Here is a 15,514-nt window from a genome sequence, read left to right as displayed (position 1 = left end):
CACTTAAAACTAATTTATTACAACCTCTAAGCATAACAGGAGTAAGTTTTTGTTGGTCAGCCGAGTGTCTGACATATGAGGAAGTTCATCTCCATGATTAAGAGTATCCAAACCAGACTCAGTGTTCCCTATATCTCGAATGGAATGCAAACACTCCCTGGAGAGTGCTGGGGGAGTGCTGTTCTGTTGGAGGTGCTGAGCATCTGATGAGACCTTAAAAGTCTGCCTGTTCCGGTGGATGTTAAAGATCCCGTAGCATTCTTCAACAAGAGGAGGAAAGCCAACAATTTTCCAGATAAAATTGATCATTTATTTAAATGACTGTTAATTTAAATACATTTATGCACATTGCTGTGCGTAAATCTCCTGCCCCGTTCACTTCCAAAACACAGTCACTGCACTTCACAGTAAATTCTGTGAAATGTTTTAAGATGTTCCCCCTGAGGTCATCAGCATAGCTTGCCACTCCAAAACTACAGCCAGGACCCCTTGAGGTGAAAGGTGCAATATCAAATGTAAGAATTATTATTATTGTTATTGACATCGGGGTCTAGGACATTAATGTGCTTTTGGTCCTGTCATGTGGGTTTGAAGGTTTGATGTCCCGTCAATAAGCAATTAACGATTCACATGTCTTCTTAAATATATATAATTTGTTTGTGTTTTTAGCTATTGGTCTGCGTTACAATGGATTCTCTCTGGTCTACCTCATCTTCCTGCTACTGCTGCCTTTATTCCACGAACCAACAGCTATCACAATGCAAGGTAAGGCTCTGGCCTTTTACTGATACTATCTTTCTGAAACTGACCTGACATTGGCCGTCCGTCTCACTCTCAGTGGAGAAGGCACAGCAGAGTGTTTAAACAAACAGTCTTAGCGACAGTATTAGCCTGCCCTGGGAAATAACGTATAGAGGAGCCAATACAATCAACAGACCAGTGACAACTGGATTATGGCAAGAAGCTCATTGAGGACCAACAACAACACATTGCATTTACATAGTGCCTTTCACATCGGGTGCTGGACAGTCAAGGTTTTGCACCCAAGCTGGGGGTTGGGATCAAGAGGGGTGGAGGGCAGGTGGGGTGGTGGTGGGAAGATGACCAAAGGTGCGGTCGAAGAGGAAGGTCTTGAGACGGGACCAAGATCTCAACAATGATATCCATTACCTATTAACTACAACAACAATAAGAACTTGCTTGTACAGAGCGCCCTTCAAATAGGGTAATGTTTCAGTGGTAATTACTGGCGCCCGAGTGATAGGAGCTCATTTTTGATGTTTTCTAACCAAATATCTATTAGTAAGACATACTGTGTGACATATTGAAACACTTACGGTTTATTACTGACAGATTAATTGATAGAAATATTTCTGTCTAATTATTCCAGTGGTTTGCCAGTGGGTCGCAAGACATATGCATTATTAATCCCAATGCCGTTCAATGCTATTGAACAATCAGGGAATCAATGTTTGTTAAACGGTGATATTAAATATGTAACAAATATGATACACAAGCTCTTGTGATTTTAGTGCACATGCAGTATGTGCTCTAACATGGTTGCCGTAATTCTTAATGTTCAATTTAAATGAGAAGGAAAGATTTAAAAGGAAAGGTTTTCCTTCTCATTTAAGAAGGAAGGTAATCTATACAGTCTATACGAAGTATTGTCGAAACTATAGTAAAATCCTCTTAAGACTTCTTATAAGACTTGTCCTTCGGATGAGATGTTAAACCCAGGTCCCACCTGCCTGTTCTGGTGGATGTTAAAATCCCACGGCACTGTTTGAAAAGAGAAAGGAGTTTGTCCCATTTTGCTGGCCAACAATCCCCCCAGATCAAATTGGTCACTCACTCCATGGCTGTTGTGGGACATTAACTGGCTGCTGGGGTTATTCTTGACAAACAGAAGAATCCTGACTGCATCTGAAAACTTCTGAATCAAAAGCGCTTTGAGATGTTTCGAAGACATGATAAGGCGCAAGGATTATTATTATTATTATTTTATTTCTCATTTTGCAAAAGGCTTATTAGCTCCTCTGAGATAAAGCGGTCTGTAAGCCTGTGCCTCGCATTACATGAGACAGTTGAACCGTGTTGATTTTGAGTGAGTTAGATAGTGCTTTCTCTTAAAGAACGCATTGAACTATTTATCAATTAAAACCTTCCTTAATTGTTCATTCCATTGTCAAGCTCTTTCATCAAAGACAGTCGATATGTTGCGCCCTATCGACCTTTTCCGTCCTCTCTGCTTGCTAAGTGACCCAAACCTCTTGGTCGATCCTCTCATACAATTAATACAGATGTAAAATGTCTAGTTCAGCAGCCTCACCTCATAGACATCAGGTCCATTAGGAAGCATTACACCACGAGGCTCACACTGCTGTGAGAGAGAAAGCACTGCATTGCCAGAGGTGCTGTCCTACAGGTAGATGTTAAGATAAGGTGAGGTGCCAGCCATCTGATCTAACAGTTTAGATTTTATAGCACCTGCACAACAAACCTCATAGAATCTGTGTAGAATTTTAAATGCCATTGAGGCGGTAAAAAACAACTTAGCGCTTTTGTGTAAACCCAGAAACACACTTTAGGATTAGGGATTGCAATTCCATTGCTCTTTCAGAATCCCGGGATCGCAAATTTGATCTCATCCTGATTTCGTTCTCCACGCCAGTGGGTAACAAAAGCACAATTATGTTTGTAGAGCACCTTTCATGTCTGGAGAACGTCCCAAGGCCAATCAGTGTTTCTGACCCGAGCTGGGGATCTGGATTGGGGAGGGTGGAGGGCAGGAGGGTGATCGAAGAGGAGGGTCTTGAGACAGGTCTTGAAGGAGGCAAGGGAGGGGGTGAGGTAGAGGGACTGCGTAATGGAGTTCCAGAGGGTGGGGGCAGAGAGGCTGAAGGCCCGCTCGCCAATGGTGGGGCGAGCAAGGCGGGGGACATGAAGCAGGCCTGCTGAGCGGAGAGAGCGAACAGGGTGGTAGGGGCTAGGAGGTCGGAGAGGTAGGGGGGAGCAAGACCGTGGAGGGTTTTGAAGGTGAGGACCAGGATCTTGACCATCCCCTGCGTGAAGGGTCATGGAGTTTGGTGCGGGAGAGAACACGGGTTGCAGAGTTCTGGATGATCTGCAGCCTGTGGAGGGAGGAGTTAGGGAGGCAAGCAGTTTGCATAGTCGAGCCTGGATGTTATGAATGTGTGTATGAGGGTCTCGGCGACCTGCGGTGTTGGACAGTGGCGGAGCCGGGCGATGGTGCGGAGGTGGGGGAAAGGCAGAGCGGGTCATGGCATGGATGTGGGGTAGAAAGGATAGTTGAGGGTCACGCAAGATGCCGAGGTTCCGGACTGGTTTAGTAATGTGGAGCGTGCATCCTTGGATGGTAACACTGTTAGCGCCTGATGTGTGGAGGGGCTGATGGGAGCCAATCAGGAGGGCGTCCTGTGGGGAGGGCACCCGGGAGCTTTAAACACCTGCCCTCCCCTTCATCCCAGGCTCGGCCTTTATACAATCCCGAACTCTCAGGATCCTATGCAATGAATCCCAGGATTTGAGGAGCACCATATCCATCCAGGATCGGGAGATCCGAGGAATGGATTCCCTGGGATTGAAACCCCAATTTAGGACACACCAAAACAGTAGAACAAGAGGACAGAGGGTTAGAGCTTTAAAGGGAATTTCAGGACAGACACCAAGAAGTTTTTTTTTAAGCAGAGAGTAATTTTCGACGGGAGCAGGTTGACAGGAAGGATGGTTGAGGCCAGGACACTGGGACTCATTTAAAAGCAGCTTGATGCTGTAATGGGGGAATGGTAGGGTGGGTGTTCTGGAGGGATCAGGTCAGATGAGCTAAAGGGCCTTCTTCTTCGGTTGTGATCTTGTTAAGTATTGCACATAATGAGACTGAATACATATTATTTCAACAGGATTCACAGAGGATCAGTAAATATCCTCACCCTCTTCAGCACCCTCTTCGACCGTGCGAAGGGTCACTTCCCATCTCTCCCTGGCTCAGCCTCAAACTATGCCACTATTAAATGCTCTGAGATGCTATCCCACGTGAAGGGCCCTGTATAAATGCAAGTTGTTGTCTGTAAAAAAAACAAATCAAAGCTTGGATGTTATATAATAATAATGCATTTGATATAGTGCCTTATCAGGTCTTCGAAACATTTCAAAGCGCTGCACAGAATATATAAAGTGAATTGACTGTATTTTGTGGGTGAAATTTTGTGTATCTTTTGTGGTTAAAGTGGAGGATTTTAACATTTGTTAAATATTTTATTACTTTGAGCTTTCTGGAGAGAAGATTTTCTGGAGCTTCACTGAGCCAAAATATTTAGATACTTTTGCTCAATAGGATGTGAAATGTGCTCTTAAGTACCTTCAAAGACTGCTTACTTACAGATTTAAAGGTCTTATTGCAAAATGAATACCATAGACAAAATCAATGTTAAATACGCAAGCGAAACATTAAATAAGCCCAGAGATCAAGGCGATTTAGAGTCATTGGCAGATAGCAGGAGGTCAATTAACTTTGCTAACAAAATTCAATACAGCTGTTTTTATAAAACTCCTAATAAAATATCATGATTCCAGTAAAGATGCCATGCTTTTATGGTCTTACTGGAGAATAGAATCATAGAATCATACAACACAGAAGGAGGCCATTCGGCCCATTGTGCCTTGTTGGCTCTTTGAAAGAGCTCTCCAACTAGTTCCACTCACCTGGTCTTAGTCCCACTCGTCCACTCTCCTCAGAGGCAAGAGTGCTATGGGCTGAGCGAGACCAACAATATAAACCCTGCTGAATCTTAACTGATGGTTCTTGTATTTCAGGGCACACTGGACGGTTACTCAAAGCCCTCTGTCTGATCAGCTTTATCTTCTTGTTGGTGCAGGTGGGATTTCAAATATCGTTTCTCTACATCCCAAATAATGGTAAGTCAATGCCAGCCTCACAATGAACTCAGTGATCGTTTTATCATTCCTCACCCAGAACACAATATAGTTTACATTTAGTGCCATTCAAGATCGGAGGACGTCTCAAAGCTATATGTGGAGTCCTGTAGCACAGTGGTTAGAGCACTCGCCTTTGCAAGCGAGAGGACCCAGGTTCGATTCCCGGGCGGGGTGAAACCTTAGGCAAATTTCCTTACTCCACTCACACACCTCTTTTTACCTAACAGTAAGTAGGAACCTGGTTGTTAGTCGATTGGAGCATCACTTTCTGGGGGTAATAATCCCTCCAAAAAAAATAATAATAATTTAGTCTGTCAATCCACGACTGTTTGTGGGACACTGCTGTGTACAATTTGCTGCCACGTTTCGCCCACAAAATATACAGTCAATTCACTTTACAGTATATTCTGTGAAGTGCTTTGAGATGCCTCAAAGATGTGATAAGGCACTCAATCAAATGCAAAGATTATTAAGTACTAATATTATAAGACTGTGAAAGAAGCATTGAAAACTATCCGAAAATTGTAAACTTGAAATAAATGAAGATTTTAAATTTCGAAAATCAGCAAAACCCTGATTGACTGTAACAATTATTGAACTGCAGACAGACAGTAAGATGACAGGCTTTTTCAACATCTAATTGCTTCAATTCTCTTCTGACAGGAACAAACTGGGAGACAGCACTCTGGCACATGGGAGTCGTGAGGTAAGCCTGGACAGCAATTCACAAGGCAGAATACACTGCTCTTTTCATGGGGTCCCTGAGCTCTATCAATGCTGTGAAATCATAATCAATATAATGATTATCATTGATTATTAATAATAATAACCAGTAGAATGCCTCCGAAGGCTGAGGACCCGGCTAGGTGTTTAAGTGTTACTACTGGAAGATCTGAGCATTACTAAGAAAACATTCTAACCCAAAAATCCCATTGGTGTCGTGATCAGTGTGCTTAACACTCCATTTTACCTGGATACAATGGATTGAAATGCCAGCTTTAGCCAGCCTCTGTTGTTGACTACGCCTATGGTCACCTTCCCTTGCCCCCACCACCCCCGCCCCCCCCACCACCCCTTGCTCAGGGTCCACCGCCATCACATGCAATGCTCTGAGACGCTTTCCTGCATGAAAGGCGCTGTCGACACACACAAGTTGTTGTTGTCTTCTCTGTGAAGTTAGTCCCATTCCTCCGAAGTTCTTTTGTGAATTGTTTAGACTTGGGCAAAACTCCTTGGCTTTTGTGCTTCCCCTCAGCTTCCTTTCCTCTTGCTGGGGGCTGATCCTCAAGTTGTACTGAGCGGAGACGGCTGAGGGTCTAGAAATCCCTCGCCGACCTGAAGCTGGGTTATACAAGAACAACACAACTTACATTTACACAGTGGTCTTCACGCAGAGTCTGAAAATAGGGAAAGAGGGGGCAGGCAGAGGGATTGAGCATGAGAGTTCCAATGATTTGCGGTGTAGTGGCTGAAGCACGGCCACCGATGGTGAAGCAGAGGAGATGAGAGACAAGCAGGAGGCTGAAGCCAGACGAACGGAGGCCACAGGTGGTGGAGGGTGGAGTAAGGGGATTGGGGGAGATAGGGAGGTGCCAGGGTGTGAAGGGATTTGTAGACTTATACGGAAATGCTGAAGATGAATGTTACCTTTAAAAGTAAGTTTGTGTCTGCACAGACTGAGTGAGTCGAATCCCGGGAATGCCATCAGGCTGATCGCACCGGATGTTGGGATGCTGATCGGAAGCTTGGCGTTTCTCAACATGTGCAGAAGACTAGCGTCAAAGTCAGACCGAGGAAAATCATCCCAGGATCAGCCGGAAGGAGAGGTACGCAGGGAAAGGCAGAAAAGGTTGAGCAACTTAGAAAGAAGCCACTAGCCAGACGCTAAAGATCCCATGGAGCTATTCGAAAAGACAAGGGAGTTTCTCTCTCCTGGTCTCCTGGCCAACAATCCCCCAAATAGAATTGAGCACTCCCTCCATGATTGTTTGTGGGCAGTGCTGTGCACAACACTGTCTGTCCCGTTTCGCCCACAAAATACAGTCACTCCACTTTACAGCATATCCTGTGAAGTGATTTGAGACGTCTGGTGATGTGATGAGGCGCTGTGGCAAATGCAAAACTTATTATTACAATAATTTCTATTCCTAAATTTATATTGTACAGCATGGAAACAGTCCATTTGTTTCACAGAATAGATGATGCCAACTGGAACGGGTAGACAGGACTGCAGCTTAACATCTCATCGATAGTTGGCAATAGCTAAATTGTAGTCCAGACCACTTTCATTTGCTTTGACCAAGGCCAATAACAACAAACATTAAATTACATTTGTATAGCGCCTTTCACATCAGGAGGACGTCCCAAGGCAATAAACCAATAATGGCTTCAATGAAATTGCCAATTGGGGCTAAATGCCAAGTCCATTCCCAGATCTGTTTTGGCACGAACTTTCAAGATGGTTTGTAGACTGGATGTATTTGTTATCTCAGCATTGTTGCTCCAGGACTGCAAAGTGCCTTGGAGGAACAATCCATGGGTCTTGCCGAGGGTCCCTTGCCCCACCACTGACTACACCCCGATATCTCTGTTGAAGCTGTACAAATTTGACATGAACGCAACTCCTAATGGCTTTAGCCTTTTGAAAGGAGAAAGGAGTTTCTCTCTCCTGGTGTCCTGCCAACAATCCCCCAGATAAGATTGATCTTTTACTTCGTGGTTGTTTGGGCTGTACACAAACTGGCTGCTGTTTTGCACAACAACAACAAAATTACACTTGTAAATTGCCTTTCAATAATAATAATTATTATTATTATTCATAATCATGGCATCTAATTGTTTTTTACGTGATCCAGCATCCTGGCCTCATCCAGTCTGTAGTCAATGGTTCTTGTAATGATTCAGAATCCACAACACTAATGTTTTAAGTCAATCCTTTATTCTCAGCTCACAATACTCCAATACTCCAACCATAATTCTCCCCACATACACAGGAGTGTTGTTTTACTACTTAGATAGCTTCTTACTTCACTTCCATTCCAAGGTGACTTGTTTGACATCGGAATGTCAGAATCGAGCCAGCCCTCTGTGGTGGCCTCTAGTCCAGTTCCTGAGCCATGCAGGTCAGCACAGGCAGCCTGGCTTATCGGTAAGACCTGGAAGGGCAGACCAGTCACTGGGGGCAGGGAGTCCTCCTACTCAGCTCCTGTTAACCCTGCAAGTCACAGCCCTAACGGGTTCTAGCTGGACAAGCAACGGGAAAACTTGTCAGGCAGTCCTCTCAATGGCAGGCTATGCGGTTTTAGCTGGTTAGCCCAATGCACACAGTGTGGCCCCTAAGCCTTGGCTCTTGCCACCCTGCGCCTAATATTCTCCGGCATTAGGTAAGCAGGGTGCATCCCTCCAGGGAGGGAGTGCATATTCCAATAAATATCTCAGAAATTTCCGTGTGTATGTGGGATGCATGGAATTCTCAGTTTGGTTTGGATACTCTTAAGCACGGTGCTGGGTGTCTGCATGTGTCAGACACGTGGCTGACCCCCAAAAATGCATTATAAGGTATTTGGTATAGGTTCAACTTGAACTTTTCTACCACTCAGGAAGAGGTGGACAGCACTGAATGTGAGGAAGAGTCTGAGGTCAGCTCTGAGGAGGAGACGGAGAGGGAGGAGGGAGATGATGAGGAAGATAAAGAGGAGGAGCCAGAGGAACCAAAGGAAAAGAAGCCGACCTTAGCTGAGAAGGTGGCGTTGGTCATGTTGGGCCTTAAAGAAATGGTGGGAGCCTTGGTGACGACAGCAGGGACCTTTCTTGTGACGCTCCTCTTATGTTTAGCAGGTCAGTATCCTCGGAAAGAGTAAAGCAAAGGCTTTAATAATAATAATTCTTGCAATTGATATAGTGCCTTATCACGTCTTTGAGATGTCTATATAAATGTATAAAGAACATTCTCCTCTATATGTACTTTAAGGAGGGAACACAATGCTCTTCTCAGTGAGGAGAGAAACAGGTCTTTTTGTGCCCCTGACTGTGAGTCCTCATTCTCTCCAGGTATAGCCCTCCCTTCCCTGACCTCAGCTGTGTACTTCCTCACGTTCCTGGGCTTGGGGTCCTGGTGGGCATGCCGACGGGGTTTCAGCCTGACCTTCTTCCGCTGCCTGTGTGTAACCATGGCCATCATCAGCGCAACACACCTGACCATCCTCTACCTGTACCAGCTCCACGCCTTCCAGGCTGCGCTGCCGCCCCAACACCTTGGTGCCAGGTAAGATCCCAGAATTGCGGAGAGAACACAATACAATACAAATTACGGTACACATTTTACATTCACACCGTGCCTATAACGTCAGGAGGACGCTTAACAGGATGTGTCAGCTTGACGTAGTGGTAACGCTCTTTGCCTCCGAGTCAGAAGGTTGTGTGTTATTATTATAACCAATTTGAATGAAGGCTTGTGATTTTGTTGTCCATCACGAATGCCTCTGGCTGCAGGTTGCTTGGTATGTCAGCGCTGATCAGCACTAACGACACAGAGCCTTGGAGACTGCGCACCCACGGAAGGCAGCCCTGGCCCGTCCTCCTGAACCTCGCCAGCCTGCTCCTGCTGTACTACACCCTGGCCACCATCATCCGACATCTGATTCTCAGTACTCAATCAGAGGTAAGAAACTCCACAGCTGGAGTCCCATAGCATAATGGTTAGTGCGCTTGCCTCACACGTCAGAGGACCCAGGTTCTGCCGTGTTTGCCTACAAAAGCACAGTCACTGCATTTTCACAGTGAATCATGTGATGCTCTTTCAGATGTCTCGCCGACATTGTAAGATGATGCATTAAATGAAAGGATTATTATTATTACTATAAACTGTAGAGGAAAGAGTTGTTAAGTAGTGGGATATTTGCCATCACTTTGTACAACTGTGGCATGGAATGGGTTTGACACAGAGTCAGAGGAAATCCAGGTTGACTTTATGATTGTCTTTTTTTTATAACTCTTATAAGTTTTATAACTCTCTCTGTCCAGCGCCTTGGGACGTCCTCCCGACGTCAAAGGCGCTATACAAATGTCATTTTGTTGTTGTTGTTGAAGGATTTCTGTCTATTGAATCATCCCTTAACCCTCAGAAGGTTGTTCCCCCAGACGTGGATGCTGACTGCCCAGACTCCATGTCAGAACATAATAATGTAGAAAGAGACTTATGGAATGTGGAAACAGGTGGGAAAAAGGTGAGAGTGTGACTGAACTGAGCTCATTCCCATTATCTGGAAATTTATAATGTCACCGGCAGTAGCAATAAGTTTCAAGAGGGAACCAGATAGATACCTAAAATCAAGTCATTGGCGAAAAGGCAGGTAAATGGGACTCAATGGATTTCTTTCAGGGACAACTCAGGCACAGAACCATGGAAATAAATACCTTACAATAAATCTGTAAAGACTTTTGAGACATTTCAACAATAAGGCCCTATCTCAAATGCAAGGATTGTTACTCTTCACGTAAAATAAGTGTCTTTAGACACTTTCCTTCAGCTGGTCTTTTCAAGTGTGCTCTAACTTCGGGTATTTTTATACGAGTTGTGAGAGAAACGAGTTAGTTGTTGAACCACAATGTTTTTTCTACGACTGTACGTAGGACACTGCTGTGCGCAATTATTGGAAGTGCAATTGCTGAGCGCTTTGAGATGCCTCAACAACATGAGATGGCACTATATCAAATGCAAGAATTATTATTATTATTGTTATTATCTAGATTTCAATATTCAATCTTAAAGTTGAGGTTTGATGGATAGATTTCTAGTCCAGCTCTTGAAACCTACAGCGATTAAAGGCTGTTTATTGTGCCTTAATTCTAAAATTACATTTAATTCACAGCAACCATTGATTTACCCTGTAAGTGGAAATACAATAGAACTCATCATTCCACATGACAAGCCCCAGAGGAACAATAACTGTCTGCCGGGACAAATGTTCTCCTCTCCAGTGTACCCTCAGCATCCCTCCCACTCGGATAAGATTACCGATGTAACACACAGCATGGGTAAGTGGCAGGAAATGCACTTAGTAATTGAGTAGTAATGTTTCCTACTATGCTCATAACACATCTGAGAGTTATCTCATCTGTTGGATTTATATATCTCTAGACATTAGATGCAGAATGTGGCTAAATTTATCGTGAGTAGTCAGTCCTCAATCTTGATCCGTTTTGGACACTTTGTCATAGAAAGGACAGTGTGGAAGGGGTCGGGCAGATTCACTGGATGGTTCTAGGGATGGTCATTGGGTATCAAGGGCAAGACATGGACAAGGATTCAGAATTGGCTCAAGGGAAGGAAGCAGAGGGTCATTGTTAGAGGAGCTTGATCAAATCGGGGAGAGGTATTAAATCGGATACTCAGGGGTCTGTACTGGGACCACTCCAGTTCCTAGTATATACTAATGACCAGGATTCGCAGACCCAGTGTAAGATAGTTACATTTGCAGATCCCCAAGTTTTTGGGGAACTGTGGAATCAGAGGGTAGCAAAGGTCCTACAAAGAAACGTTGATAGGATATGCACATGGGCTGATCACTGGCAAATGAAGGTTAATACAGGTAAATGCAGTACTACATATAGGATGCAAGAATGGGAAACACAAGTACTCAACTGATGGGATTGGTCCATGCATTCCCTTCTCTTTCCTTTGGCTTCCCACAGAGGATTACACTGAGACGGAGATGCAGAAGGACAATGGGAGTGACCAGCCCAGCAGCTTAGTGATAATTGGCCAATTCATCATGAAGCAGAGCTATATCTGTGCCCTCATAATCATGATGGTACGTGTTTCCGTGTTTCATTCCTTCTGCTCATTTCAATCTTTCTGTGTAACCTCAACAGCAACAACAAAATTACATTTGTAGAGCACCTTTCATGTCCAGAGGACGTCCCAAGGAGCTGAATCTCACTAAAACAATGTGAAAAGCAACTCAGTAAACACAGTAACTTGCAACCAACAAATGTATTTTCAGGTAGAATAGCGCCTTGCAGTGCTTTATAATGGAGGTGGGATGGGGGAGGGGAATGTTAGAAAGGGGACTGAAACTTTACTTTTATTAATAATGAAATAATGCACACAATTTGGATGTTCAACAATTGTTTCCTTTATTATAGTTCCACAGTCAATGATTATGCAAAGATTATCCAACACCATCTACGCAATAATGGGAGCAAGCAGGTTATCAGAGAATTTAAGTTTTTGATCAGTTTACCTCGGCCTGGGAGAGCAGCAGGCGGCTGGGGGTGGGGTGTCATCTCACTGATACTGGCTAAAACACCTTCAATTATACCAAAATCTGAATCACATTTGCGGACGTTCACACATCAGAATCAGTTTGTGAATCTGTATTGGAATCTGTGGTTTGTATTAGAAATGATGGGCTGAGCTAAACCCTGTGCATTCAGGCTTTCAGACACGCAGTACTGAATTGTTTTAAGAACTGGAAAACCTCTTCATAGGATAGTCTTGTGCTCGCTATAGGGAATCATTTAACACAGTGCAGGCGCTGTAGTCCAGCTGCTGACTCTCACTATCATTGGGTTTTCATGGACCCGACATGATTGACCAGAACTTTTCTTACATTAGCAAAACAAGGCTCCAAACCAAGGATCACAAACCATGTGTAACTGCCAACAGGTTGTTCTTGTTCATCAGGTGAATATCTGTTTCTTCTCAGGTCTGGAGCATCACTTACAACAGCTGGCTGACCTTCGCTCTGCTCATCTGGTCCTGTATTATTTGGATGTTGCGTGACCGCCAGCGATACGCGAAACTGAGCTCCCCGTTTCTGGTGGTCTATGGCAACCTCCTGGTTGTCCAGCAGTTCTTTGTTGGCTTACAACTGAGTGAGGCTGAGCTGTTCCCTGATGTGGCCAAAGCTGCCCTCATTGACTTTGACCTGAAGAGGTCGAACGCACCCTGTGTGGATTTGGGAGCCAAGGTCTGTAAGAAGCAACAACCAGCATGTTAATGACTCTGGTTACCTTAACCTTGACACTCGGCAAAGGGTCCGTCAAGTGCCGATTGCTGAAAACTCAAACGTTTTGTTCCTTGTTTATTATTATTATTATTATTGATGTCACTGTGAGCCCCTGAGCTGGTGGTGCGAGCCGAGGTGCTGGGGAGTGGAAAGATGACCAAACACATGGTCAAAGATGTATGTTTGCGATGTGCCTTGAAAGAGGGGAGGGAGGGAAGGAGAGAGGGAGGGAGGGAGAGAAGGAGGGAGAGAAGGAGGGAGAGAAGGAGGGGGAGAGGGAATCTTGGATGGAATTTCAGTTTGGAATGCTCTGCACACACTGTATTACAGATTTTCTATGCATCCATCTTCTGGTTGTTACTCCGTCAATACTTGACTGAAAAAGAGGAAATGAGAACACAGTCACAGACACTTCTCAGTGAGGTCAGCTCGCAACAGACAGGTGAGAAAGATCTGTACGAAATGTGTACATGGTGCATCCTTCAACCATTTTAACTCTCTGTGTCAATCACTCCTTTTATCCCTTTAAGATTTTGACCCACTATCAATAATAATCCTTGGATTTGATAGAGCGCCTTACTATGTCGTTGAGATGTCTCAAAGAATATATCGTAAAGTGTCTGCACAGAATATATTGTAAAGTGGATTGACTGTATATTTTGTGGGCGAAACGCAACAGCTACTTGTGCACAGCAGCGTCCCACAAACAATCATGGATTGAATGACTGTTTTATTTTTTTGTCTGGATTCCTAAAATGGCAAGTGCTTCTGTTATAAATTATCACAGTAGCAGCACTGATAGTCAATAGAGTAGCATTGTCTTTCCTTAGACTGAAGGAATATTCACTGTCAGACTAAAGCCCTCCCCGCCAAAGGCAGTGAATTTAACCTTACCGCTTACGCTCCCAGCTGTTCCCCAGAGACTAAATACACACTAAAATCCTTGAAGGGCTTGAACAAGTTCCCAACTCTTGACCCTCTGAAGAGTTCAAAGTAGATACCCCTTCTCTCCCCCAGCCCCCCCACCACCTCATTGAACATTGAGATGTGAATTGTAGATCTGAACACTCCAATAGTTCAGGATAAACTATTTCTTCTTTTCTCTTCCTCTGCAGACAGTGCACAGAAGGAAGGGGAGCTTGTCGCAGTAATGGGCTCTTTTGTTAAGGGGTTATTGGTGAAGTACTGGATCTACTGCTGTGGTGCAATGTTCTTCCTTGTTAGCTTCACTGGGAGAGTAATGGTCTACAAGATCCTCTACATCATGCTTTTCCTCTTCTGTGTGGCCCTATACCAGGTAAGTGCTCAAAATAGTGGTGTAGGTCAGCCATGTAGTTATTGGGGTTAGATACCGGAAGCAATACCAGCCATCACCCTCTTCTGATGTTAATGAGACTCCTCAATATAAATAATAACAATAATAATCCTTACATTTGATATAGAGTCTTATCACATCATTGAAACACCTCAAAGTGCTTCACAGAATGTATTGTAAAGTGGATTCCCGTGCATTTTGTGAGTGCAATAAATAAACAAAAAGGATTAGACGAGTATTTATAATCTACAAACGATATATAGCTTTGGAATTTGGAGGCTGATTTACTGCCAACTGGGAAACAATCACAATCCATTGAAGCTATGAGAAGTGGGTAAAAAGTGAGACAATCAGATCCTATTGACATCTCTTCTATAGGCGTTCGCCTACAAAATGTACGGTCACTGCACTTTACGGTAAAATTACAGTAAAAGCACTTTGAGACAACTTCCTTAAGTGAAAGTAAGGATTTTTTTGATCTCTGACCACATTTGCATAGAGCTCACTCAGCACACTCCTGCTTGTGTGCTTTCAGATACATTATGAGTGGTGGCGACGAATCCTGAAGTATTTCTGGATCACGGTGGTTTCTTACTCGATGGGAGTGCTTATCTTCATCTACACCTATCAGTTTAAAACTGTCTCCGGTCTCTTGCAGCAAGTAATGGGAATATCTGAGGACAGGTACGCACGCACCTGGATTGCTTTGTGTTTTAAGGGAAGGGTTGGCATGATGGTAAACAATCTCGGAGTAAAGGAATGAACTTGTGTTTTTATGTCACCTTGTCACGTCAAAATAGTGCAGAGCACCTCACTCGTGATCACTGTCAAGTGCGGTGACTCGTCTGAGTTGGATTTGAATGCAAGCATCGAAACCAGCTTGTTAGGAATGTGTTAAACCATGTTCAGCAGAATCAATAAAAATATAAATCTGTCCTTCAAATGAGACGTTAAACCGAGATCCCATCTGCCTGTTCAGCTGGTCTCTTGGCACCATTCGAAAAGAAAAGAGATCGTCCTCCAGTCATCTGGCCAACAATTTGTGGCTGCGTGTGGCACATTGCTGTGCACAAATTGGCTGCAATCTGAAAAGAGAAGGAAGTTTCTCTCTCCCAGTGTCCTGGACAACAATCCCTCCCAGATAAAATTGATCACTTACTCCATGGCTGTTTGTGGGACGCTGCTGTGCGCAATTGACTGCTGTGTTCACCTACAAAATACACAGTCA

At 44.1% G+C, this 15,514-nt stretch overlaps 1 protein-coding gene across 1 annotated transcript in view; it reads left to right on the top strand.

The window, feature by feature from the left end:
- LOC103173000 (piezo-type mechanosensitive ion channel component 2-like) overlaps window positions 1-15,514 on the top strand; it is a 54,290-nt gene that overhangs the window by 3,058 nt on the left and 35,718 nt on the right. The window contains 14 exon segments of the mRNA XM_042341935.1: window positions 670-765; window positions 4,837-4,938; window positions 5,623-5,665; window positions 6,635-6,785; window positions 8,559-8,796; window positions 9,010-9,223; window positions 9,451-9,619; window positions 10,083-10,184; window positions 10,830-10,995; window positions 11,653-11,771; window positions 12,669-12,932; window positions 13,302-13,413; window positions 14,087-14,268; window positions 14,822-14,970. Coding sequence (XP_042197869.1) covers window positions 670-765; window positions 4,837-4,938; window positions 5,623-5,665; window positions 6,635-6,785; window positions 8,559-8,796; window positions 9,010-9,223; window positions 9,451-9,619; window positions 10,083-10,184; window positions 10,830-10,995; window positions 11,653-11,771; window positions 12,669-12,932; window positions 13,302-13,413; window positions 14,087-14,268; window positions 14,822-14,970 — 2,107 coding nt within the window.

The sequence above is a fragment of the Callorhinchus milii genome, unplaced genomic scaffold, assembly GCF_018977255.1.
Source record: "Callorhinchus milii isolate IMCB2004 unplaced genomic scaffold, IMCB_Cmil_1.0 Scaffold18, whole genome shotgun sequence".
Taxonomy (NCBI): domain Eukaryota; kingdom Metazoa; phylum Chordata; class Chondrichthyes; order Chimaeriformes; family Callorhinchidae; genus Callorhinchus; species Callorhinchus milii.
Note: the sequence above shows the minus strand (reverse complement) of the source record. Positions and strands in the feature narration are given on the sequence as shown.